This window comes from Natrix helvetica (assembly GCF_964273705.1).
Source record: "Natrix helvetica genome assembly, chromosome: 12".
Taxonomy (NCBI): domain Eukaryota; kingdom Metazoa; phylum Chordata; class Lepidosauria; order Squamata; family Natricidae; genus Natrix; species Natrix helvetica.
In genome coordinates, this window is record NC_138556.1 from 17,225,012 (window position 1) to 17,251,651 (window position 26,640).

Here is a 26,640-nt window from a genome sequence, read left to right on the forward strand (position 1 = left end):
AGGCAAGGAAAACCAAATGCACAGGTATGGTATATGTGGTACCTGCCTCAATAGTAGTAACTGTGAGAGGGATCTTGGAGTCCTAGTGGACAACCATTTAAATAGGAGCCAGCCGTGGGCAGCAGCTGCCAAAAAAGCCAAGACAGTTCTAGGCTGCATCAACAGAGGGATAGAATCAAGATCACGTGAATTGTTAATACCACTTTATAATGCCTTGGTAAGGCCACACTTGGAATACTGCATTCAGTTTTGGTTGCCACGATGTAAAAAAGATGTGGAGACTCTAGAAAGAGTGCAGAGAAGAGCAACAAAGATGATTAAGGGACTGGAGACTAAAACATATGAAGAACGGTATGTCTAGTTTAATGAAAAGAAGGACTAGGTGAGACATGATAGCAGTCTTCCAATATCTCAGGGGTTGCCACTAAGAAGAGGGAGTCAAGCTATTCTCCAAGGCACCTGAGGGTAGAACAAGAAGCAATGGGTGGAAACTAATCAAGGAGGGAAGCAACTTAGAACTAAGCAGAAATTTCCTGACAGTGAGAACAATCAGTGGAACAACTTGCTTCCAGAAATTGTGAATGCTCCAACACTGGAAGTTTTTAAGAAGATGTTGGATATCCATTTGTCTGAAGTAGTGTAGGGTTTCCTCGCGGTTGGACTACGAGACTTCCAAGGTCCCTCCCAACTCTGATTTTTCCAACCAAAAATCAAAATTTCCTGTCAACCATCGCAAGCACCAAACCCAGAAGCAATTTTCCAGATGAAACCAGATTGTGGACACGTCCTTTCCTAGCTGCCTTTCCTCCATAAACTGCGAAGGAATTTTAATCTTCCGTCCTCCGGAAGAGGCTCCCCCCATTCTCATAACTGATCATTTGCATCTCTGCTCGGGCCTCTTTATCCTTTCTTGGAAGGCTCGTCGCTGTTTACTGCACCATCTCTTTGGCATCCCGGTTCACTCCCCCCAAGAGACGTCCGTCTTTTGGATCCGGTGGGAGACATCAGCTGCCGTGCCACGTTTGAAGGGGCTTAGCTGCTCATCCTGTTGGCTTCTGCACTTGGGAGGGAAGGAAGACGGCAATTTCCTTTCCCTTCTTGATGCAAAAGTCCCCAGATCACCCTTAACAAAAAAGCTCATTTCCCCAGAATCAGAGTTTCCCAACAGGGCAATTTCCCAAGACAGCTTGGTAGTGATGATGGTGGTGGAATGATGTCCTTAAGGTATAGCTGCTTCAAGAGTCTCTCTCTAACTTGAATGAATGGGTTTCTAAAAGCAGGGACATTTTCCCCCCATGTAGCTAGCATTTCCTAGTAACAAATATCTAAAGGTGAGACTCCACCTTCATTTCACTGGCTCCAAATGTATCTTGAAGCATGGGCGAGAGGCAGGAAAGAGCCATCATTTCAAGAAATTTTGCAACGTTCTTAGACTCATCCTAAGAACCAACGAGAGGATCAAAATAACAGAATAACAGAGTTGGAAGGGACTTTGGAGGTCTTCTAATCCAGCGCTCGAGCAGGAGATCATATACCATGTCCAATCTCTTGAAAACCGCCAGTGTTGGAGACCTACAACTTCTGGAGGCAAGTCGTTCCACTAATTGTTCTAATTGTCAGGAAATTTCTCCCAGGTCGAATGTCTCCTTGATTAGTCTCCATCCATTGCTTTTTGTCCTGCCTTCAGGTTCTTTGGAGAATAGGTTGATCCCCTCACCTTAGGATCATCCAAGATACTCTGATTTCATTTATCTACTGGGGGTCTGGGAGGAAGCCCAGCTTCATCCGTCTTCCGCAAGAACTTAGTTAGCTACAAGAGAAGAGAAGAGCAGCATAACACAGTTGGGGAGCCCTTCATGAGTCATTCAAATGAGAGACATGTAAAATATTTTCCTAGTTTGGAGTTGCATTTCACTCAAAGGAGCTGTGCTTTCAACGAAAACTGGGATTATTTTGGATCAGTAGAGACCGTGAAATTCCCCTAATACCTACCTACCTACCTACCTTCCTTCCTTCCTTCCTTCCTTCCTTCCTCCCTCCCTCCCTCCCTCCCTCCCTTCCTTCCTTCCTCCCTGTCTTTCTGTCTTTCTGTCTTTCTGTCTTCCTTCCTATCTTCCTTCCTTCCTTCCTTATTTTCCTTCCTCTTTCCCTTCCTTCCTTCCTTCCTTCCTTCCTTCCTTCCTTCCTTCCTTCCTTCCTTCCTGTCTTCCTGTTTCTGCCTTTCTGCCTTTCTGCCTTTCTGTCTTTCTGTCTTCCTTCCTTCCTTCCTTCCTTCCTTCCTTCCTTCCTTCCTTCCTTCCTTCCTTCCTTCCTTCCTTCCTTTTTTGGTAGACTGGCATCACTTTTGCTAGCCCACAGCAGACAAAAATAGACAGCAAAGATGAGGGTGCATTTATTCAACACATTTTAAACAGGTGGGAAATAGGTTAATTTCCCGCCTTCGTTTCCCGCACAAACTTGGCAGGGTGGGGGGGTTGGCTTTGGAGTTGGGAGCAAACACTGAGCCTTCATTGTTGGAGATCAGTGGGCTCCCCTACACACAGCTCTACAGCACAATCCTTGAAACGTAGCTCGCACGGCGAGTTCCCTCTAACCTAATTATATACACAGAAGCACAGGCAGCCGAGGCGAAGAAGGCGGCTGCAGGGAAATCAGGAAGAACCTGGGGGAAAATTCCGCCAAGAATAAAAGAGGAAGTGATGAAAGAGCTTGGTTGGAAAGGGGGAAACATGTTGACCTTGGCTGGTTGGGATCCGAGAGGTAGGGCCTGTCCTTCAAGATCAATGAGAAGAAAAGAGGCCCAAAGAAACAGGACAGCCGCCTATCTAAAGGAGGGGTCTCCAACCTTGGCAACTTTAAGTCTGGAGGACTTCAACTCCCAGAATTCCCTAGCCATCTGGGAGCAATTCCACGTTAATCAATGGAACAACTCGCCTCCAGGCATTGTGGGTACTCTATCACGGGAGGTTTTAAAGAAGAGATTGGATAACCATTTGTCTGAAATGGTCTAGGGTCTCCTGCTTGAGCAGGGGGTTGGACTAGAAGACCTCCAAGGTCCCTTCCAACTCTCTAGCCCCTTGTGAAAGAGGAAGCTGAAAACCCACAGCGAGAGAAACGTGAAAGGTATTCTCAACCTCTCTGAGCATGAGGTAGAAAAACAGAAGCCTAATTCCCAGGGAAGCTGCCCTCTTGAGAAATTCAGCCGCCGATGTTGGCACGACATGATCTAAAATGCCAGCTGAGCCACCAAGACCATTAGTGGCCACGATTCCACCCCTTGGCGGTGAGTCACATTGTGCTTCTATTTATAAGGAGTAGCAACAGAGTTAATACACATCTATCCACAAAACAACACACACGGGTGTAATAAATTAGTCACTTCTTTCATTGTCAGCTTCAGGGCAATACTTAAAGGCCCCAATCGGATCCCTTTTCATAAAGGGGAAGAATTTCCCAGATTGGCACTTTATAACAAGAGGGATGGCACAGACTCCCTCTGCGTTGGGCATCTGCCGTGCACCCTATTTAGAATAAACCGAATTTGACGGCAAAACAGCATCTTTCATGCTCTGCTTTTGGGGGAAGGGAGGGGCATAAAAGAAGGGAGGAAGGAAAGAACGAGAAATAGGGGAGGGAGGAAAGAGGCGAGGAGGAAGAGAGGGAAGGAAGGAAAGAGAAATACAAGAAAGGAGGGGGGGAAAGGAAGGAAAAAAGGAAGAAGAGGAGAAAAGAGGAAAGGAAGGGAGGGAGGGAAGGAAAGAAATGGGAGGGAGAGAAGAAGGGAGGGAGGGAGGAGAAATAGGTGGGAATGGAGGGAGAGAGGGAGGAAAGAGGGAAGGAAGAGTGAAGGAAAGAGACATACAAGGAAGTAGGGAGGGAGGGAAGGAAGGAAGAAGGGGAGGAAAGAGGGAAGGGGGGGAAGGAAGGGAATTAGGGAGGAAGGGGGAAGGACAGGAAGGAAGGAGAAATGGGTGGGAATGGAGGGATGGAGGCAGGGAGGGAAGAAAGAGGGAAGGAAGGAAGGAGGAAGGGAGGGAAGGGAGGAAGGAAGAAGGGGAGGAAAGAGGGAAGGAAGGAAAAATAGGTGGGAATGGAGGGAGGGAGGGAGAAATAGAGGGAGGAAAGGGAGGGAGGGAGGCGCTTACCAGAATTCAAACACAGAAACCTTTGCCAAATTGGAAGCTTGATGTCTTTTTTTTAATTAATCTGACTTGACTTCAGAGGAAAGAGTCAATTAAGATCCTGTATTTAACACATCTGAGAAATACGGGGAATATAAATCATATGGTGGGGAAGAACGGATGTTTGCTTTAGGCTCCACGCCATGGTCACTGCAATCACTATGGCAACAGCTGGGAGAGAGGCCTGTCACCAAAGCAATGTCGGGGAGGGGGAAAGCGGCTGGGGGGGGGAACAGAGGGAGTGTAGGGGGACACACACACGAAGAGGCGGAGGGGGGGGGCAGAACTGGTACGCTTCCCACCGCCTCCAGCAGCGGGCGTGATGCTCCCTGGGAAGATCAAAGGGAGAACTGCTGGAGGGGACAGTTCAGAGCAAACCCTTGCCCTCTTCTTCTTTGCTTCACGCCGTCCCTCCCTTCTGCCGTCGTGGTTCCTTTAATGTCACTGCCTTTTTGCTGGGGACCTCCAGGCCTGAAGCCCCCAGGAGGGTGCAGGCAGCTTGGCAGAGGGATGATCTCGATCCGGGCACACAATGTTCCCTTTCCCTGGAGCATATTACTCAAGCAGGATGCTTCCATGGAGAACACCAAGGCACCAGGGCCAGGGGATGGGGGATGGGGGAGGAAGATAGGCCTTTGGGGTCCCTGGGCGTCTAAGCCAGAGAGGGGGAGGAAAGGAGGGGGGGCAGCTCTCTTGCGTTCGGGGGGACGGACGGAACGGGACACCCATCTCCCTTTCTGAAATTGGTCTTGCGTTCTGCAGCTAAATGCTTGGAAACAGATGGGTGTTGAAATCAGATAGCCTGCTTATGTTCTTATTGGCATTCTTGAGTGACCTATTTTTAGGAAGGGAGGGAGGAAGGAAGGAAGGAGCAGGGAGAGAGGGCAGAAGAGAAGGAAGGAAGGGAGAGAGGGCAGAAGAGAAGGAAGGAAGGAAGGGAGAGAGGGCAGAAGAGAGGGAGGAGAGAGAGCAGGACATTTGTAGGCTGGAGAGCTGCAAACAACTCTATACATTTTTTCCCCCACCAAGGTCCCTTCTGTTATTCTATATTCTATATGTCAATGAGGAATCCAGCCACCACCTGATGTTGCACTTAATGACTGCACACGATTCCTTAAACAACCACGACCGGAACTGTCATTGCACACTGAAGATCGCACTTAATTTCGTTGTGCAAGGTGCAATGACAATAAAAAGTAAACCACTCTAAACGCTTGCACTGTTCTCCAGCCATCCCGGGGACGATCGGCCAAGGGAAGAATGCGCTCTTCTTCTCTTTTCTTTTTTTGGTCTTCTCTTAATGACCCACATCTTTGACAGCTTGGCTGCAGGAGAATCGTCAGGCCAAAGAGCTGACAAATATTTTTTGAAATGTGGGGCATAAATTGCGACTCTCTCTCTCTCTCTCTCTCTCTCTTTTTCCCAGGTATGTCTGCTGTGATCAGCTTGTCACAATTTCTTCCCGGGTTTGCCAGGAGTTACTTTGGTTTCCTGAAAGAAGACATTTGTCAAAAGAGAGAGAGAGAGAGACATCCCCTTAGTTGTGTCAAAGAAAAATATACATCACACGGGGAAAAAGGCGGCTTGGGCTGTCATAAAATGTGAGATGTCCGCTGTGGATCTCCTGACTGGATAATTGTGACCACAGAAAGAGGACAAAAGGATGTAAACTCTTGCTCAATCACAACGACACCCAAAACAGAACTGGGTTCCTACTGCTTTGGACCAGTTTGGATGAGTAGGTAGTAACTCGTCCTGCCATGTCCCTGAACTGGTTCCATTGTCAGTGGTGCCATCTTGATTTTTGATTCTGCACATGCGCAGGATAATCTTCATTGACCAAATTTAAATTTCCCCCCCTTTTCTAATGTTCTGCGCATGCACAGACCTTTTGAGCTGGAAATGCGCATGGAGCACCAAACCGACGGTAAAGTCAGTAGCAACCCATCCCTGGGGGGAAAAGGATTTAGAAGAAGCTAGGATCTACTCAATGTTGTGACATGTTTATAGATATAGATATAACGGTGTTCCAATATCTCAGGGGCTGCCCCAAAGAAGAGGAAGGTCAACTTATTCTCCAAAGCACCTGAAGGCAGGACAAGAAGCAATGGGTGGAAACTAATCAAGGAGAGAAGCCACCTAGAACTAAGGAGAAATTTTTTGACAGTGAGAACAATTAATCAGTGGAACAGCTTGCCTCCAGAAGTTGTGAATGCCCCAACACTGGAAGTCTTTAAGACGATGTTGGACAACTATTTGTATGGAATGATACAGGGTCTCCTGCCTGAGCAGGGGGTTGGACTAGAAGACCTCTAAGGTCCCTTCCAACTCTGTTATTCTGTTTAAACCATATGATCTTTTTAAGACACACACAGATGGTAACCATCTTTTTTTTTAAAAAAAAAAAGTGTGTTGCTAGAATTGTTCAATACACCAAAATTATAAAAATTCAAGAAGAAAAGAAAATAAGGAAAAAAACAACCCAAAACATAGAATCACAACTTCCGCTCTTCATTCTATTCCCCAATTGTCATCTTGTTCTTTCCCCTTTCTCTTTTGCTCTTTTAAATCCCCAAATCAATTCTAACTTCCCTGCTTTCAATGAATAATCCATATACATTTTCTAGTCTTTTTTTTTAAAAAAAATGTTTTTATCGTTTTTTCCCCCCTCTGATAAAACTGGTCACCTCTGCCATTTCTGCGAGCTCCATCAATTTTATAATCCCATCTTTTGTGGCGGGTATTTCATTATCCTTCCATCTTGGTATGTATAATAACAATTTTGCCTCAAGAAGGTAACCATGTGTTACGGAGTTTATAATTTATTTACTTAGCGGGTGGCATAGGAGCCAGGGCCTAGCAATCTATATTAACGTTTTGCCTAGATTAGCAATAAAATAGAAGTGTTAAAAAGATCCAGGGTCTAAGCCATCTAACCACTGAAGTGCAGCCTCATTTATATTTTTTTAAAAAAATCAGAAACTGGACCTCAACTTACAGGCCAGTTACTGATAATGAAGAAGTTATTAAACATCTGAACTCATTGATAGCCTCACAATGCAACGAACAAGGACATACATTCAATTTTGCAGCTACTAAGATTGTCGGACGAGCAGGTTCAAAAACAGCCAGGGAAGGGATTGAAGCCTGGGAAACGGACCCCTCGGCCTCTCGTCAGTCAACAGGACTTCTGATTTACCACCAGCCTATCAAGTACGTAGGAGGCAAAGAGCTTGGCAGCACAAGGAAGCAACAGCCAGTAACTTAACAGCCAGTCATCAACACCCCAATCAACAACTAAAAAGCTATACACAGCTAAACACTATATAAATACCACACACAGAGTAACGCAAAGAGGAACGGTGCGGTGGCCTAGAAGTGGAGCTATTGCCTCACAATCAGGAGGCCGTGAGTTCGATCCTAGGTAGAGGCCAGTAGTGGGGTCCGGATCCAGCTGCTCGGCAGAGCGTCGCGCAGGTGCTGTACTCTCCGTGCATGCGCGAAAGCCCAGATCGGCTCAAATACAGGTAAGGAGGATGGGCAGGCAGGTGGGCCCTCCAGAGCACCATACCGGAACGGTATCTGGTGCTCCTAGCAAGCACAGGTACGCCCGTACTGGGGTGTACCGGTCATATCCCACCACTGGTAGAGGCCGATATTTCTCTCTCTCTGGGCACAATGAGAAAATGTATCATCTGAACAAAACTCCGCATTGGCGACAGGAAAGGCATCTGGCCAGTAGAATGCTCTGCTAGCTCCATTCACTTGCCCAGACTCCACCACGCAAGGGATTATGGGGTCGTTAAACGACAATGACGACACCGAGTAACCCAAAGCATGCACTCTGCTAGAGTGAAGCTCCCTGAAGATGGGCTCCAGCACAAGTAAGAGCTCTCGGAAGACTAAGCCTCTAGTCCCTGGTGACTGACCCAGATTGGATCCTGCAACATTATCCAGGGACACCTTCATTTATTCTTAGAAACCTGTTTGGGTGATTCCATCCTCTTTGAATGGTGTTGACTGGATGTTTATTAACCATGCTTTGGGCTGGGAAGATGATTTGGGTGGGGGAGATCATGTTTTTGGTGTTTTATTCTCCTAACAAGTATTTAGGAGCATAATAACACCCTGGTTAGGTGTACCTCTCGGTCAATAATCCATCTCCAGCTTCGTTGTTCGGCTGGCTTTTATCTCAACTGCCATAAAGTGATGAGGATGTGATAGAAGTTGTTTAGAAGTTATTAAGCGATGGAGACAAAGCTCTATCCTAATAAGTACAGAGGCTTTCTAAAATAGAAATTGATGGGGAGAGGGAAAGGGAGGGGGGGGAAACCCAGGCAAGGGCAGGAAATGGATCCTGGTGGCAAAGAGGATAAATTAATCACCAGAGGAACACAAGATTAATATTAATGAGCTTTCCGTTCTAAAGCTGAATGTCAGTATTGAAAGTGACCCTGTGCTAGAGGAGAATTGAAGGAGAAGAAGGGATAAGAAGAGATTAGATTGCAGACAGAAGCCCTTCGTAATGCAGGAAAAGCTGGGCTAGGGATGAAAAGCTATGGGGATGCTACAGTCCTTCCTCAAAGGGGCTGCCCCAATGAAGAGGAGACCAACTGATATGCCAAATTACCTGAAGTCTGGACAAGAAGCCATGGATGGAAGCTCATCAAGGAGAGAAACAACCTAAAACTAAGGGGAAATTTGCAATTGGGTATGTCTATAATGAAAAGAAGGAGTAGGGGAGACATGACAGCAGTGTTCCAATATCTCAGGGGCTGCCCCAAAGAAGAGGGAGTCAAGCTATTCTCCAAAGCACCTGAGGGCAGGAGAAGAAGCCATGGGTGGAAACTAATCAAGGAGAGAAGCAACCTAGAACTAAGGAGAAATTTCTTGATGGTGAGAACAATTAATCTGTGGAACAACTTGCCTCCAGAAGTTGGGAATGCTCCAACACTGGAGGTTTTTAAGAAGAGATTGGACAACCATTTGCCTGAAAGGGTACAGGGTTTCCTGCTTGAGCTTGAGGGTTGGACTAGAAGGCCTCCAAGGTCCCTTCCAACTTATTCTATTCTATTTTCCAAAGTACCTGAAGGTAGGATAAGAAGCAACATATGAAAACTAACCAAGGAGAGAAGCAATTTAACTAGGGAGAAATTTCCTGGCAGTCAGAACAATAAACCAGTGGAATGATTTGCCTCCAGAAGCTGGGAATGCCCCAACACTGGAGGTTTTTAAGAAGAGATTGGACAACCATTTGACTGGTTTCCTGCTTGAGCTTGAGGGTTGGACTAGAAGGCCTCCAAGGTCCCTTCCAACCCTGTTATTCTGAGTTCCAAGTAGAGATCCATGGGCTTTGGTTCCCATGAACTCGTATCTTGATCTTTCAGTTGAATCCAACCAAGTGGTTGTCTATCCATCTCAACAAAGATTTTTGCAGAAGAGCTACATATGTTAGTCTTTGGTATTCCAGACTCTGAAGGAATATGGCAACACCTCCAAAGAAAAAAATCTAATATTTTTCCTTTTCCATACAATGTGTTGCTCTGAAAAGGTGCTCTTGGACTCCCTCCATCCTCCTGAATCCAGGGTAGGAGGACAACTGCCCTTCTCCTCTGTTACACCCAGGATCCGAATTCCAAAATACATCGCATCTGAATCTGGAGACTTCGTTTATTTTCCCATGCTGCCATTGTTTCTCCTCCAAGCCCTTTGGCTGAAGGCAGGGGGCGGTTGCAGTGGTGGGTTGCAGATTGGTACTTCCTGGTATCCGCACACCGGTGCCTGCCAGAAGTGGCAGCCACCGTACCGGAATGGTGCTTTGGAGGGCCCCCCCGCCCTCCTTCCTTACCTATATTTGAAGGAAACGGATCATCTGGGCGGTTGCCTTCTCTTCTGTTGATGTGAATTGCTGAGAATAAGAAGCGAAAATTGCTGCCTCAAGCCAAGGCAGGTTTTGCAGCAGCAAAAATCCCCTTACTTTCACGCCGTAAAAAAATAATAATAAGTGGAATGTTAACAAAGCCAAGAGGAAAACAACAATAACAACAACAACAGCCCAGTGGACAGATGCTTTCCACAGCACTGTCTATTGCTGAAGGGAAGGAGGAAACTAACAATAGCTTTTTCAGTTTAACACCTGTTCCATTTCTCTGGGAGACTAAGAGGCAGCTGCAAAACCAGACAGTTAGCCCTTCCCGTACAGGGCCCGAAGGCTCGGAGGAGTTGGGAAAAGCATCTACGGCACCCTAAAAGGAAACCTAGTTTTGGAGATGTTTATGGAGAGGGACACAACGGCTCCGTGAATAAGATGCTTGTCGATCAGAAAGGTAAGCAGTTCGGCGGTTTGAATCCCTAAGGAAGTCCAGTGGCCTCTTGAAAAAGCACCTCTGGGACCAGCTAATCACAGGAGAAGCATCATAAACTAGTTCCTGACTCAGGGGAATGGCACCTCTGTTTTAAACTGGGACAGGTAATATGTGTTACGGGTTCCCCAGTTTCTACAGAGGTGAGCCAGGTGTGGCCCTCCTGTTTTGACTGCTCAGGATGGCCAGCATGTGGAGAACCTTGGCGTTATCGCCTGTCCCCTTGGAGAACTAAATTGTCCATCCCGTTCTGGATCGCCCACCGGAGGAGCTGTGGATCGTGTACTTCACAAGGCAGCCAAGATTCACGACTTCTTAATGGATAGTGAGTTTGCCCCTTGCTCTAAACTCTCTTCCGAGTTTGCATTTACACTCGGAGGCCAATGAACAAGCTGTCAGCAACCCCGGGAGGTAATTTACGAGCTGGGGTTGATCCTTACAGGCCCCATGGCCCCAGAGCGGCATAGTTGGGAATAAATATTGCAGCTCATTCCCACTTCCTTGCTGATACGTTTCACTCCGTTTCCTCCCAAGGAGACAGCGAGTGTCCTTTAATATCCTTCGGGTGGACATCTGTGTCCCATTTCCTTGGGGAACGGTTGAAAACCCCATAAGAAACCACGAGGGGGGGGGAAATGCATTTTTCCTTTCAAGGCCACCATCCCTTTGCAAGAAATGTACCGAGCTAGCTCTCCACACGGTGGCTCAGTAGCTAAGACGCTGAGTTTGCCGATCAGAAAGGTCGGCAGTTTGGTGGTTCGAATCCCTGGAGCCGTGTAACGGAGTGAGCTCCTGTGACTTGTCCTAGCTTCTGCCAACCTAGAAGTTTGAAAGCAAATAAAAAATGCAAGTAGAAAAATAGGGACCACCTTTGGTGGGAAGGGAACAGCGCTCCATGCGCCTTTGGCATTGAGTCATGGTGGCCACATGACCACGGAGACGTCTTCGGACAGCGCTGGCTCTTCGGCTTTGAAACGGAGATGAGCACTGCCCCCCTAGAGTCGGGAACGGGGAGCCTTTACCTTTAGCACAACCACAATTAAGCCCAGCATTTCTGTGGCTAAATGAGACAGCTCTTAAGTGACTTTCTCCCGTTTCACAACCTTTCTTGCCGCAGTGAATCCCTGCAGTTCTTAAGTGAGTCACAGGGTTGTTAAGCGAATCTGATGTCCCTGTTGACCCTTGCTGAAATTGGGGATCATGTGACTCCGGGACATTGCAACCGTCATAAAAAGAAGTCAGTTGACAAGTGTCTGAATTTTGATCTCGTGACCATGGGGAGGCTGCAATGGTCATAACCGCTTGTTAAATTATTTGAATCTCACCACTGCAGTGATCTCAACTAGGCCCCCAAAGCCGAACATCTACAGGGGAGCGAGAGAACGACTCCAAGGGAGATACGACCTGAGCAATACCTCAACCCGTTGCTCAAATTTAGCAGCAATTTTAGAGAAGGCACCTGGAATGCTCTAAATCCTTGCCAGAGGGGTTTACCACATGCTAGCTGCACAACTCTGCCTTCGATGAATAATTCGTGGGTTTAAGGGGAATATACGGGAACGGCAGCAACTTGATGTGGTGGGAATTCAGCTGGTCTGTTGATTATTCTTAAAGGGGTTCGAAAAGTGATTTTTAAATGCCTTTTAATGTACAGCAGGTGGAGGGAGGATAGCAGCCAATGGATGTAACGCAGAGCATCTGCAGAGGGAGACCTAAATATCCAGATGTTGGCTGCAATTGCGTGATCCTTGCAAGCAAATAAAAAGGGGGCCTGAGCTTCACTTGCACAGCTGAAGCCATCAACATGACATCCCTGCTTGCCATGTTTTCATTAACACGCGCATAATCAGCAAAGGGATCACAGAACGAGTCTTCGTTTTGGTGTGTGAGACTTCTGGAAAGCATCAGTTACATACACGGACTAACTGCTGTAGGATCGGTTCCTTTCCCCCTGAACTGGCAAGCCCGAAGCAGCAGCTACAAAGAGATCAGAAGCTCACATTGTGAAGATGCAAACCAGCTTCCTGAGCCAAAGTGCTGGATGGGTTGTCTCCTGCACAACAAGGTTTGAGTGAACCATGGTTTCTTGACAGAGGAGCCTGATTTCAGTCAGCTTGAGGATCAACCCCGACTTTGGAAGATTCATTGAAGACTGCACCCCAAAAGCAGGCAGTAAGGTAAAGGTAAAGGTTCCCCTCGCACATATGTGCTAGTCGTTCCCGACTTTAGGGGGCGGTGCTCATCTCCGTTTCAAAGCCGAAGAGCCAGTGCTGTCCGAAGACGTCTCCGTGGTCATGTGGCCAGCATGACTCAACGCCAAAGGCGCACGGAACTCTGTTCCCTTCCCACCAAAGGTGGTCCCTATTTTCCTACTTGCATTTTTTACGTGCTTTCGAACTGCCAGGTTGGCAGAAGCTGGGACAAGTAACGGGAGCTCACTCCGTTACGCGGCGCTAGGGATTCGAACCGCCGAACTGCCAACCTTTAAGCCTTCTAAAATCCCAGAATTCCCCAGCTATGATGGCTGGCTGAAGAATTCTGACCATTGAAGTCCACAAGTCTTCAAAATTGTGGTCCTAAAGTTGCCAAGGTTGGACACCCCTCGCATTAAACTGCCTCCGGGGCAAACAGGACCACCCTTTCTACCCTGTGAAGATGACGGTTGAGATCCTGGCAAGTTGAACCTGCGCGAGCCCAATTTCCGTAGAGCCCAGACATGAATTCTCAGCAAGGAAAGGATTTTCTCGTGTAACCAGGCAACCAACCCAACCAAACATCGATGCTGTCTACCTGCTTTTAACTTGTTGCTGCAGGAAGTCCTGGAAGAATTTTAATTGCTGAATCACCGGGAAGCTAAACTCAGCTTGTTTTGCTCGAGGCCTTCCCTCCTGTCACACTAGCGGCTTTTGGTGGCCAACAGAAGTAGCGAGAGGCCCGCTGTTCCTTTTGCAGGCTGGGATTGAAATGGTAAGATGGCTAAAGCCATTTCTCCCAACCCTTGTGAACTTGAAGACGTATGGACTCCAACTCCCAGAATTCCCCCGCCAGCCATGGAGTTGAAGACCACACATCCTCAAGTTCACAAGGTGGAGTAAAATTGCTCTAGCTGGTTACTCCTCTCATGCTAGCAATGTTCCAATACTCGAGGGGCTGCCACAATAGAAGGGGGGGGGGTTCAACCTATTCTCCAAAGTCCCTGAAGTCAGAACAAGGAGCAATGGATGGAAACTACCATATTTTTGGAGTATAAGACGCTCCAAAGTATAAGATGCACCTAGCTTTTGAGGATGAAAACAAGGGGGGGGAAATCTGCCTCTGTCTCCCAGCAATTTGCCTCCTTGCAGCAAATAGCAAACAGTACAGACAATATACACTGTTTGTAGCGTTACATTTCAGACTATACTTGTACAGATGCTGCTAAAATTGATGTGGGTTTCTGGAAGTATATAGGTTATTCTCTACTATTTAAAAGAATCCCTGCAGTTGGTAAGTTAGTCACCCGGTTGTTAAGTGAATCTGGCTTCCCCCTTAACTTGCTTGTCAGAAGGTCACAAAACATGACCTTGGGACACAGCAACGGTCATAAATAGGGAACAGTTGTCGAGCATCTGTATTTCGGTCACTATGGGTTAGGGTGTGTGTGTGTTGCAACTGTCGTAACTGTGAAAAGCGATCCAGAATCACATTTTTCAGTGTCGTCGTAACTTGGAATGGTCCCGAAATGAACTGCTGTAAGTCGAGAACTGCCTTTACCCCTGAACGACAGCAGTTCGTCTTAGGTAGTGCCATCTTTCAGTTTTGAGTTGCTTCTTCCGTCTTAATTCTGGCTGAAGTTCTTATGACCAGCCCTCCAGTGAATATTGTTCCTCTTAACAGTCGGATCTCCTATTGATTTTTTAAGTGTGTTGTAAAGTGATCTATACCCTGTCAGTTGGCAGGCAGTGGGGGACTTTGGCAGAAGGAGGACACGGAGGAGGAGGAGGAGGAGGAGGAGGAGGAGGAGGAGGAGGAGGAGAGGAGGAGAAAGAGTTGGACCTTGCCCGTACTTGCTACCAGTAGTACTAGTACTCACTTTGTGCAGTGGAACGGCTTGCCTCCAGAAGTTGTGAATGCCCCAACACTGGAAGTCTTTAAGAAGAGGTTGGATAGCCATTTGTCTGAACCGGTATAGGGTTTCCTGCCTAGGCAGGGGTTTGGACTAGAAGACCTCCAAGGTCCCTTCCAACTCTGCTATTGTATTGTATTATGTATACATCCCAACTAGACTGTGTTGTCCTATAATATATGTGGCAGTGGTGACATTCAAATTTCTTTACTACCGGTTCTGTTGGCGTGGCTTGGTGGACACGGCAGGGGAAGGATACTGTAAAATCCCCATTCTTTCCCCACTCCATGGGAAGGATATTGCAAAATCTCCACTCCCTCCCCACTCCATGGGAAGGATACTGCAAATTCTCCATTCCCTCCCCATTCCTGGGGGAAGGATATTGCAAAATACCCATTCCCACCCCACTCCATGGGAAGGATACTGTAAAATCTCCATTCCCTTGTGGGCCAGCCACAAGTGGTATTTGCTGGTTCTCCGAACTACTCAAAATTTCCGCTACTGATTCTTCAGAACCTGTCAGAACCTGTTGAATTTCACCCCTGATATGTGGGTATATGGATAATGTGGACTCCAGAGGATGGTAGAGGACAGGAAGGCCTGGAGGAATGTTACCCATGGGGTCACGATGGGTCAGACAGGACTTCGCAACTAACAACAACAATGCATAATTTTTGGGGGGTCATGTTTATGTGGGGTATAGTGGGGTGATGACCCTTTGAGAGCTAAAAGGCAACGGAATTTCATTTTAATGTATGCCGATTAGTGTACATTTAAAATGACTATAAAGTGACCCTTCCAGGAGACCCTATCGCCTAAAAACTAGGCGGAGAAGCTGAAAAGAGAAAGTCCCACTGGAGAAAGCAGCTGAGAATCCACTTTTAGGTTGTTGCTAGGAAAACAATATATTTTGGGAGTCATCTGAGATCAGATCTGACCCCAAGAAGTCTATGGTTTTGCTCTGAAAGGCGGGCCAGAAATCTATTTTATAGTGGTAACAAATGCAATATTAACTTGTACTGATTTGTATTTTAAAAAAAGATAAACCATGAGAAATAAGGAAAGAAGAAGGTGGGAAAATTCAGTAAGGAAGTGGTCGCATATTTTACAACTCGAAGGACCCAAATTAGAAAAAGAAAAGGGAAAATGTTTATCTGGAGCTAGAGACCATAGATAGATGAAGACTCTAGAAACTCATGTGGGCCCTAAGGGTAAAGGTAAAGCTTCCCCTCGCACACATGTGCTAGTCGTTCCCGACTCTAGGGGGCGGTGCTCATCTCCGTTTCAAAGCCAAAGAGCCAGCGCTGTCTGAAGACGTCTCCGTGGTCATATGACTGGCATGACTCAATGCCAAAGGCACACAGAACGCTGTTCCCTTCCCCCCAAAGGTGGTTCATATTTTTCTACTTGCATTTTTAACGTGCTTTCGAACTGCTAGGTTGGCAGAAGCTGGGACAAGTAATGGGAGCTCACTCTGTTATGCGGCGCTGGGGATTCGAACCGTCGAAACTGCCAGCCTTTCTGATTGACAAGCTCAGTGTCTTAGCCACTGAGCCACTGCATCCCTATGGGCCCTAAGAAGGACATTTATGTGACTCTCCAAAACCTGCTTCCAATTGAGATGTTTAACGTGAAAGAAGGAGAAATCCTGAGGTACAGAGGGAAAACATGAGGTCTCTGAACCATCAATCTACTTCTGGATTGGATGGGGGGAAAAAAACCATGGATCCAGTTTGATTCAATTCAGTTTGACCATCAAACTGGTTTAGGATCACATGATTTGCTAGGAGCCCGCCATTGAATTTAGTAGAGAAATTGAATTTTGTAGGTCAATGGAATCACCTTGCAATCAAATCTCCCAGCCCAAGATTCGCATAACCCTTGCCATTATAATCCATGACATCCATCAAATTATGATTTTGGGTTGGGTTGGTCCTGGCCTTGGCTCATTCCAGATGTTTATCCTCCCGGCCTCTCCTACTTTGAGGATTGCAATGCCAGGACACCAACTCAAAGAGTTAGAGTGACTTTTGAAGGGTTGTCAATCTCTGTACTATAAGGGAAGTATTCCTGGATTCTGACCTAAGCAATTTCTTCCATAAGATGTATAGAAACTTACTGTGAAATCATATTGATAACTACACATATATACTCTCTCTCTCTCTCTCTCTCCCTCCCTCCATCCCCCCCTCTCTCTTTCTCCCCCTCCTCTCTCTCTTCCACCCTTTGTCCCAAAGAGGACAAACAGACCACAATATGCCCCTCAATTCCTTCTAATAGTGAACTCCTATTGGAGTGAGTGGGAGGGAGAATAGGATGGAAATTTAAAAAATAAATAAATTAACCAGTCAGATATTAGCTGAGGCTGAAGGGGGTCTATGACAACTCACCATGGCCAACTTGACTCAGGACAAGTCTTCGTGGGACAAGAGTTACACTAACATTGAAGAAATAGTGGAATAGAATCATTAAAGAAACAATGCCAAAGGAGGCACAACATGAAATGAGAATGACCAGAATTATAATAATTTTTAAAATGATTTTAAATAATTGCATGGAATTATTGAGTTGATCTGCAGGGAGTTGGCCATGGCGAGTTGGCCATGTTGACTTGACCATGGCAAGTTGGCTACAGCAAGCAAAGGTCCTCTGTTGCTTTAGGGGCTGTAGAGGTGCTTTTGTATGTTTTGTTTTTATGACCTGGAGTCATAACTGATGAAATTCACATTAAACCCCCATCCGGTTTCAAGCAAGTTCTTCAAGAGACCCAATGCAGTTTGAAACTGGAAGGACTTTAGTTGGAGGCTACCCAATTGAGACAAGGTTAGAAGTTGAGCTGGTAGGGCATCTGCAAGGCCCATCAACCGATTAGCAGTTTGGGGACTGGATCTCTTTGGTTTGCTTCTTCCTGCGTAACGTATACTTTCTATCTCCAGAAAACAAGCTAAGGGAAAGAACTTATCTAGGACAATGGACATGTTGATCCCAGAGGGAAAAGCCAGAGAACATTTCTCAGGAGAAAGAGAATCCAATCATGTTGGGCAAGATGCCCAATCAACTTGGAACCTTCACGTATTGCCTTCTAGCCAAGATTTAAAAACCAACGTTTTTCTGATAAAGGATTTCACAAAAAGACTATATTCCAACCACGGTCAGTGTGACCATTTCTGGATACCACTCTACAAACACAGAAGGCCCACGACTGACCCTCATCTCACTCCCATCCATTCACAGGATATTGCCAATGGAACCAACAGTTACATTCTCTGTCTGGTCTATTTTTAAGCTAAACCATCTCTCGGCGTGCACAATGTTCAATGCACCCAAGAATCATCTCCAGAACTTCACATTTGGCCAAGAAACATTTTCACAACTTGAAGAACATGCCGACTATTACCCAGAACCACCAAAAGTGCATCAGGAAAACATTTCAGCGACTTTGGAAAGGACCACAACCATGAGGCATGGAACTTACATGCTCCCAAACAACCAAATCAGGGTGAAGAGCAAGATGGCGCTCAGCACAACTTTTCTTCTGGCATATTTCTGCCCAACCCACTTCCTGCAACTTCTCTGCCCCCCTAATCCTCTTTTCCCCACAACCATTTGACAAAAAAGCACCACCAGAGCCTCGTCCCCATTCATTTGGCACCACCCTAACTTTGGACGCGCATCAAGATCCACACTTACATCTCGAAGCTCCTTCGCCACCTCCTTGAGTTCTTGCAGAATGCCTTCCAGCTGCCCAATCACCATTTTCATGCGCCCTCGGATGCGCTCCTTCTCACCGGTGTTGGGGCCGTCGGTTGTGCTGTTAGTGGGCTTCCTATCCTGCGAATCCCGGTTGTTCATTCTTCACAGGGTGCCAGGGAGCTGGGGCAGAGTTGCGTTGCACATTCTGCTGTTGCCCGACCAGATTGTGCCTCCACAGAGCCTCTCTTGGTTGGGGAGATCTCCACATCTTAACGCTCCCCCCTGCCCAGAAAGTCCCAGGAGCGCATTCACTTCCTATCCTTTGTTCTCTCTAGGGTAACTGGAAGGGGCCAACAAAGCCAGAGAGAAGGGGATGGGATCAAGGGAATGATGAATCTAACACACATGATCTCCTCCAACTTGGCCACCAGCCCATCTAGGTAGCCAAAGTTTGGAATCACCATCAGTCCACCAACCGGTTTAGGGAGAGAATGCCACAGACCGCGAGCTTAGAAAATGTTAAGGTGTGTTATTTGTGCTCTGCTCTCCAGAGAGAAGCCAGTGATCCTTGCCAGTCTCTATGCCACGTTCTCCTTCCCGACAGAGAGCGCATCGCCTCCAGCTAGTTCATCACGGCTCTTGGGGAGAATCCCTGGGAGATCTCGGGTCTCGATTCCTTTCTCAGGGTCTTCTCCACCTCTGCTGCCCAGGAGTCTTCGGCATGGGTAGCTCGGTTCGACTGCCATCCGTACAGCTTGGGCAGGCTAAGAGGATCATGCAGCAATTCCAGCCCAGCCAGGCTTTGGAGGTGTCTCGTTGAGATCTTAGGAAGCTCCTTAAAAATGAGGAACATGGGGAGGTTTAGACTTCAGAGGGAGCATCGGGGAGTTGCTGGAAGCACGGAAGTATTGCACACCATTTCCTGCAGTGTGAGAGAAAGAGAGAGAGAGTAGGGAGGAAGGAAGGGGAAATTAGCATGATGAGGAACGGATATTGGGAGAACACCACCAGCCTTCCAAGTCACTGAACTTCAACTCAATTGGGTGTTCCCATGGTGACTCCTGGTTCTTCTTCCCAGAAGAATTACCTTCTGCTCACCCAAAAAAGCCACCCATGGGGAGGGGGAGGGCTTCAGCCCTGTGCTTTAAGGCAGAAAGACTCCTGCGTTGTGGGGGTCTCCTTCTTCGGGTCCTCCCTCCTGCAGGAAGTCCTCTTCCCTAAGAGCCTTCTCAAGGTGATCCACCTGGAATGGGAAACTCTGAGCTGCACGTGTGACAATCAGCCACCCCCAACCTGTGAGCGTGCCGATTTCTACACATCTTCCAACTGAAACTTTTAGACAACCCCCACATCTGTTCCCTTGGCCCCCCCCCCCGACCCAGCAGAGGTCCCGTGGAGCCAACCAATTTTTTTTTGAAGTCCAAGAAACAACCAGCTCGCCTTTTCCTCCACTAAGACAACTAAAAAGCGGCAACTTACAACCACAGCAGCTGGTGGGGAACGCACTTTCATACGACATGGATTTCTTGCTCGTCCTTCCAGCAGCACTTTGGGAGGCCAACTAGGTTCTCGGGTCCCATTCCTGTTCTCCAAGACCAAGCGACCGACTGTGGGCATTGGCGGTGAGGCATCCGATACATCCGATGAAACAAAACATTAGAAGATTTAAAGAAAAAAGAGAGAGCACACCACAACCCTCACCCACACAGTTTCCTCAGGTTAACCCTTTGGCTCTTGAAGACACCTCTGGATTATTGCTTTCTGATTTCCTTTAAGCCAGGAGGGGAGAGGTGAAGAAATCCACCCTGCCTCTTGCAACCAGCCGGAAAGAGTAAATCGAATCCCATTCAGAAACTCTTGCCATCTGCAGAGCAGAAGGGTGCGATGCCATCCTTTCAGCGGCCCCAGGCCTGGAGTCCACAGGTGACCATGGTTCCCAGCTTGGGGGCAGAGGGTCTCGGAGCCCGTTATGGTGTCCTTAAACGCATCGGATGCCAAGGGTCAGCCACCGGAAGCAACTTGGAAGGGCCGAGCGAGGGATGGAGGAACGGAGGAGACGGATGCTTCTGCTGGAGACCTCAATGGATGCTCTTGGAGACCACAGCTGGCGTCATGGTAAGAAGGAGAAGAAGGAGGGCTTTGGGCAAAGCTTTAGAGAGAGGCAGAGAGGGGGGCAGAGAAAGAGAGAGGGAGAGAAGGAGAGAGAGAGAGGGAACACACGTCTTCTTTAAAGCTCCCAGACTTTGAGTGACAGCAGGCAAGTCCCAGTGTCCAGGCTCCGATGCTCGGAGGGCCAGCTAGAAGGCAAAGAAGCAGACGCCGACCACTTTCGCCCCGGTCCTCTTCCCACTGGGGTCTCCTGAGATCCGCTGGAGCCTCTTGCATCGGCCGCAGCTGTCCGACACCCCTCCTCCTCCTCCTCCTCTTCCTCTTCCTCCTCCTCCTCCTCCTCTCCTGCTAGCGAGCAGTGGAAAAAACTGCACTGGAGGCTTCCCCCTCCCTCCTGACATCCTCACCGTCTGCCAGCTTGGAAGCGATTGCTCAGCTCCCAAATGCTAAGCTGGTGCTGTGTCAGAAAAAAAGAGGCAGGCCTTTGGTAGTACAGAGGGGGATTTAAAGGGCCAGAGAGCCTCCTGCATCCCAGCTGTTAGCTGCAAGCAGAGGAAACCTCCCCCCCTTTCCTTCCCCCAACCTTCCCTATTTTTTTTTAATTTAAAAGCCAATTACAAATGTAGCTAATAAAGGTACAGCTGGAATAGATCTCTGGCTAACGGTATGCATGCTAGTAGCATTGTAGAACTGCAGAAGCCAAGGGTAGGGAGGAGGGTCTTGGAGAGCATCTAGTCCAGCCCCCCTGCTCGGGGCCGGAGTCCACTTCTTGTAGCTTCTTCCTTAGAGCAGGGGTCCCCAACTGTTCACAATTATTGGCCTTTTTACACACACACACACACACACACACACACACCCTAAGAACTGTAGCCACACAGATAAACCATGAATAGGTGTTGGAAGAAATGTCCTTCTGGGAGGGAAGAAAAAGAAAGAAAGAAAGAAAGAAAGAAAGAAAGAAAGAAAGAAAGAAAGAAAGAAATGTCCTTCTGGGTTCAGTTTCCAAGTGGGTGGAAAGACACTGGAAACATGGAGGCTGCTTGGAAAGATGGTTTAATGGTGGACAGGACCACATGGCTTGAGCTCCTGAACAGAAAAGGGGGAATCCCATGCTTCCAGATGTTGGGTGAAGAAGAAAAAAGAGATACAGAGATGCTGAAAGTCCCTGGTTTTATACTCTCTGTTCGGCCCCACCTCTCTGTTTTCTGTTCCTGTGTAAGCAATGTATTCTGATTGGTTGTCAGACTCCCAGGGGCAGGGAGGGGGGGGGGGCTTAGCTAACTTTGTAGGTTGTGTGTCTTTTGAGTCCCAAGCTTGGTTGAGCCTTGCTTCTTCCCGGGGGCCCTGTAGTGAGATGGGTAAAGGGCTATAATACTATCATGCCTTCATCCCATCAACCTGGAGCTGAAAGGGGGATCTTTGTTATGTAGAATAGACCGGCTTGGGCATTTTAATGGCCCTTTAGAAAAGTGGGGGCTATTACGAGTGAGTCTGTTTCCTTCCTAACGACATGTTTCTCCATTTCTGAGCCAGGGAAATATGATATTCTGCCTTTTCCACAGCTAGGACCTTTGCCCCATCCATGTCACGTGATCAAAGTCCAGATGTCCGGCAACTGGTTCGTATTTACGATGGGTACAATGTTCCCCAGGTGACCTTCCGACCGGCAAAGTCAATATGGAAGCCAGATTCTCTTAGCGACTGGTTACTATCTTATCAACTGCAGTGATTCACTTAGCAACTGTGGCAAGAAAGGCCATAACATGGGCTCACTTGTGTTGGCAGGTCAAGGACTACCTGTGTAAAATTGCAGACTGCAAGGGTGGGGGTGGGGGAGGGACTTGGAGAGCATCTAGTCCAACCCCCTGCTCAGGGCAGAAATCCACTTTTTGGTAACTTCTTCCTTAGAGGACCATTCAGCTTCTTTGAAAACATCTCCAGCATCATTGAGTCCCCTTGTTCCACTGTCTTGTTCCTGTTCTTCAACCAAGACCAAAGTCCTTGCAAATTCAACCTCTTGCTTTTGCCTATTTTCTACGGGGGGTGGGGGGGTGGGGGGTTTCAAGTAGTTATTCAGTCTCCAGGAAGTCTTCTCTTCTCTTCTCTTCTCTTCTCTTCTCTTCTCTTCTCTTCTCTTCTCTTCTCTTCTCTTCTCTTCTCTTCTACTCTACTCTACTCTACTCTACTCTACTCTACTCTACTCTATATTCCATTCCATTCTATATGTCTTCTCTTCTCTTCTACTCTACTCCACTAGGAAGCTTGGAAGGCCTCACTTGAAGTCCCACCCCATCCCAGGTCCATCACGGTGGCTTGGTAAATGTCACATCAGAAGATTCAATCCCGAGTTCCGGTTCCGGCGGCAGCGGCGACGGGCAGCTCTTTGCCCGCTCCGGCTCTCCGGTGGGCTTCCCCACTCCTTGGGGGGCACAGGACACCCCTCAGAGGGGTCCTGCCGGAGGGGCGGCATCGCGGGGAGCTCCTGCATCGGCGGCGGCCGGCGGGAGGTCTCTCGCGCGCCCAAGGCACCGGGGAGCTAGATCGGAGGGCGCCTCGCGTTTCTGCGCTTCGCGCCTCGCTAAAGCCGTCGGGAGAATGAAGCAAGTGAAGGAAGCAGCTGCGGTGCGGTGAGGCTGCTTCTCTCTTCATGCCCTATTTTGCACAAAGAACTAGTTAGCTTTCTTTAAATAACTTTCGGAGTATTCTGGAGGCGCGGCTGGAGGGAGGGGGGTTTCCCCCCCCCTTGGATAAGCGGCGAGGAATAATCTTGCTCTCAGCCCCCGGGGAAGGAGGAGGGGGGAGAGCCAACGAATGAAGCCTCACCCAGGTTGGATGATTTTCTTTGCAATTTAATTTCACTATTTACTGAGATTTGAGGACCTTTGGAACTTTTTAAAACTTTGATATGCCTCTGTGCCCAAAACTGGCAGGGCAAGATGGCACACTTCCGTTGTCTTTATGAACTGTGAAACCTGACTCCACCTTTAAAATTCAGGCTTCCGGTCTTTGTCTCCGTGTCTCCCAGAGGAATCTCTTGTGGATTGGTCTTTTTGAACTTTCTAGGGGAAACCTTTCATCTATTGCCAGACTTATTAGAGAGATTCTCTTCTGCCTGGTTCTTCTGCTCCCGGACCTCACCTGGCTACCCTTCTTTTCTAACTGTTTATCTTATATATGGACTGAACTTCTAATGTTATAAAGGATGGCATCCAAAAGACCACCTCCTGGGAAATCTGGCTTTGCCACATCTGCTCCAACATCTGTAACATCCAGTCCAGCCACACAGTCCAAGATAACAGAACTGATGCAACCTAAGACTATAGAGATGGACTTTCAACAAATGCTTCAACAAATTTTACAGGGCCAGGAGGAAATCAAGAAACAGTTAAGGGAAATGAAAGATGAAATTAAAGAAAATCAAGCCCAAATTTATAAGAACTCACAGAGACTGGATCTTGTGGAAGGGGGGGTGGAGGAGGTGAGGGGGGGGGTGGAAGCTGTGCAGAAAGGGAACAAAGATCTTGACATCCAACAGATGAAATTAGAATTTGAGAGAATGTCCTATTATCTTAGATTTCAAAATGTTATAGAAGAAGATGGGGAAAATATAAGGGACATCATGACAAACATTCTGGCTGACTACACACACAAAGAAAAACAACAGATGGGGTGGGATATAGATCTGGTTTATAGAGTGAATTCAGCTTACGCTAGAACACACAATGTACCCAGGGAGGTTCATATTAAATTTCTTAGAAAAAGCACAAGAGATGAAATTCTGGGTGTACAAAGGGGGCAAGCATTGATATATCATGATATGGAGATAACCATTCTGAAGCAGATCCCTAAGAAGATTAGAGAAAAAAGAAAAAATTATTCGCAATTAGCGAATAAATTATACCAGAAAGGGGTGTGGTTTAGATGGTTGATGCCTGAAGGTATGCTGATATTCTGGGAGGAGACAAGAATTAGAATTAATTCACCCATAGAGGCGCAGGCCTTTATGGAAAAAAATAAAACATTCCTAGAGAAACCACCAGATACCACAACGGACACGCAGGACACGGGAGGGGCCAGAGCTCTGCCAGTGGAGGGAGATGGGGCAATAGCAAGAAGACTCAGATCACAAAAATAAACAAGAAAATCATATTATTATAAACTGACCGAAAGTGAAAATGGAATTATATTTGGATTTTATACTGTAATGTTTAATTTGATTGAATTTAATAATAGAACTAATATGCTGACTGTAATCAATTATATACTAATGCATTATATTAAATGTATACTATGGGTATGGAGGGAGGGGGGCCTCACACACTTTGCAACTGCCAAAATTTGTATACCTGTCCATTTACCCTTTTCCCTATAAATCTTGAAAAACCAATAAAATTTTATTATAAAAAAAAAAAAAAAAAAAAAAAAAAAAAAAAAAAAGAAGATTCAATCCCTACTTCTGAGCTTTCCTCTAGATCAGGGGTGTCAAACTCAGTTTCATTGAGGGATGCATCAGCGTTGTGTTTGACCTCGAGGGTGTGGCGTGGCCAGCTCGACCTCACTCTTGTCAGGGGCCCCTGTGGTGGCTCAAGTGCTCTGGCAGCGACAATGGGCTCCTGAGCTCCGTTTTCGGTTGCCACCGTTTCCTGCAACCCTTTGCCAGTGGAAACAGAGCTCGGGAGGGCCCTCCTGAGCTTCGTTTCCACTGCCAGAGAGTTGCAGGAGGCAGTGGCAGCCAAAAACGGAGCTTCGAAGCCAGTTTTCGCTGGCAGAAGCACCATGGGCCGGCCCTTCACTGTTTCCAGGCCGGCCCGCGGGCCTGATCTAAGTACCCCGTGGGCCAAATCTGGCCCCTGGGCCTTGTACTATTTACAATGTAACTGGAATCGAGCCATCATAATGTTGGGGCTGCAGAGAGTATAAGATATAAGAGCACATTTCAGTAATGCATGTTTAATGCTGATACGGGTGTCACAATATCTCTATTGCTCTTCTGTTCGGTGTCAGCATGACTATTTCATGTTCAGAGACTCGGCGTACTGGATGGAGAGCTTGTTAGAGGACTTTTTCAGAATCCTCACCCCGCGTCTCTGCTAAATGGAGTGGTAGATTAGATGGTTTTGTGTGGTCAATTTCACCGACTCTTCAATGCCCTTTTGTTTCTAAATGGCTGTGATCTTTATATTTTGTCTAATAAATAAACATCCATGCCAGAGCGGGGATGTTTTTAAATGTCAGTTTCTGGGCTTAGTTACCAAATTTGCGAAAGTTTGCGAAAGACTTAGATGGGGGGGGGGGGAAGGACGGAAGGAGAAAGGAAAGAAGAAAGGAAGGATGAAAGGAAGGAAGGAAGGGGGAGAGGAAGAATGAAGGAAGGAAGGAAGGAGAGAGGAAGGACTGTAAACTGCCTTTCGTTCCATTTCCATAACGAAAAATTTTGAGCAGCAAAAATTTCCAAAACGGAACATAAATCATCTCTGGGGGGGGGTGTTTGGATCAAAGCTGTTTGTTTAATTATCGCATTGTCGTTCGCAAAGGGGAGGACTCTTACGCCGCTCGTAATTCAAACGCATTGTTGCCGGAGAGCCGTTCTTGAGTTTCACCAGTTATAAAAAGGAAGTTGGCAATTAGCCCCCCTGAAACCTCAGTTAGTGTCCTTATTCTGTTGCTATTTATGGAGCCCCGGTGATGTTTTGATCACTGGGATACTATTAGCAAATGACTTTGCTTCAAAAATACAGAACAATTTGTAGCATTAATTGCAATAGCATTAATGCTCGCCTTCCTGCCTGAGTATGCATCTGTGTACATATATAGAAGTCAAGTAACACTATTCCAAATTTGTCCTGTCTAAGCATGCTAAAGAGCATGAATTTTGGATGGCTCGCATGGCCTGGTTCCCCTCTTCTCCCCCCACAGCTGGGCTGCCAAGCCGCAAAGGTTTATTTTATTTATTTGTTTGTTTATTTAGTTTGTCGCTCAACTACAAGATAACAGGGATAAGAATAAACATGAATAAGAACACAGGAAATGGATGCAAATAAATGGGGCCAGTAGGACAGGGGTGTTAGGCATGCTGGTGCGCTTATGCACGCCCCCTTTACGGACCTCTTAGGAATGGGGTGAGGTCCACGTTAGGCAGTTTAAGGCTAAAGTTAAGGGGGTTTGAGGATGTAACAACAGAGTCAGGTAG

The 26,640-nt window shown here is 47.1% G+C and overlaps 1 protein-coding gene across 1 annotated transcript in view; it reads right to left on the minus strand.

Moving 5' to 3' along the window:
- INSYN1 (inhibitory synaptic factor 1) overlaps window positions 1-20,808 on the minus strand; it is a 52,446-nt gene extending 31,638 nt beyond the window's left edge. The window contains exons 1-2 of the mRNA XM_081964677.1: window positions 19,821-20,808; window positions 18,339-19,263 (exon numbers count right to left, since the gene is read on the minus strand). Coding sequence (XP_081820803.1) covers window positions 18,339-18,500 — 162 coding nt within the window. The 5' untranslated portion in view covers window positions 18,501-19,263; window positions 19,821-20,808. The remainder of the gene's footprint in view (window positions 1-18,338; window positions 19,264-19,820) is intronic.
- Window positions 20,809-26,640: the final 5,832 nt, after the last annotated feature.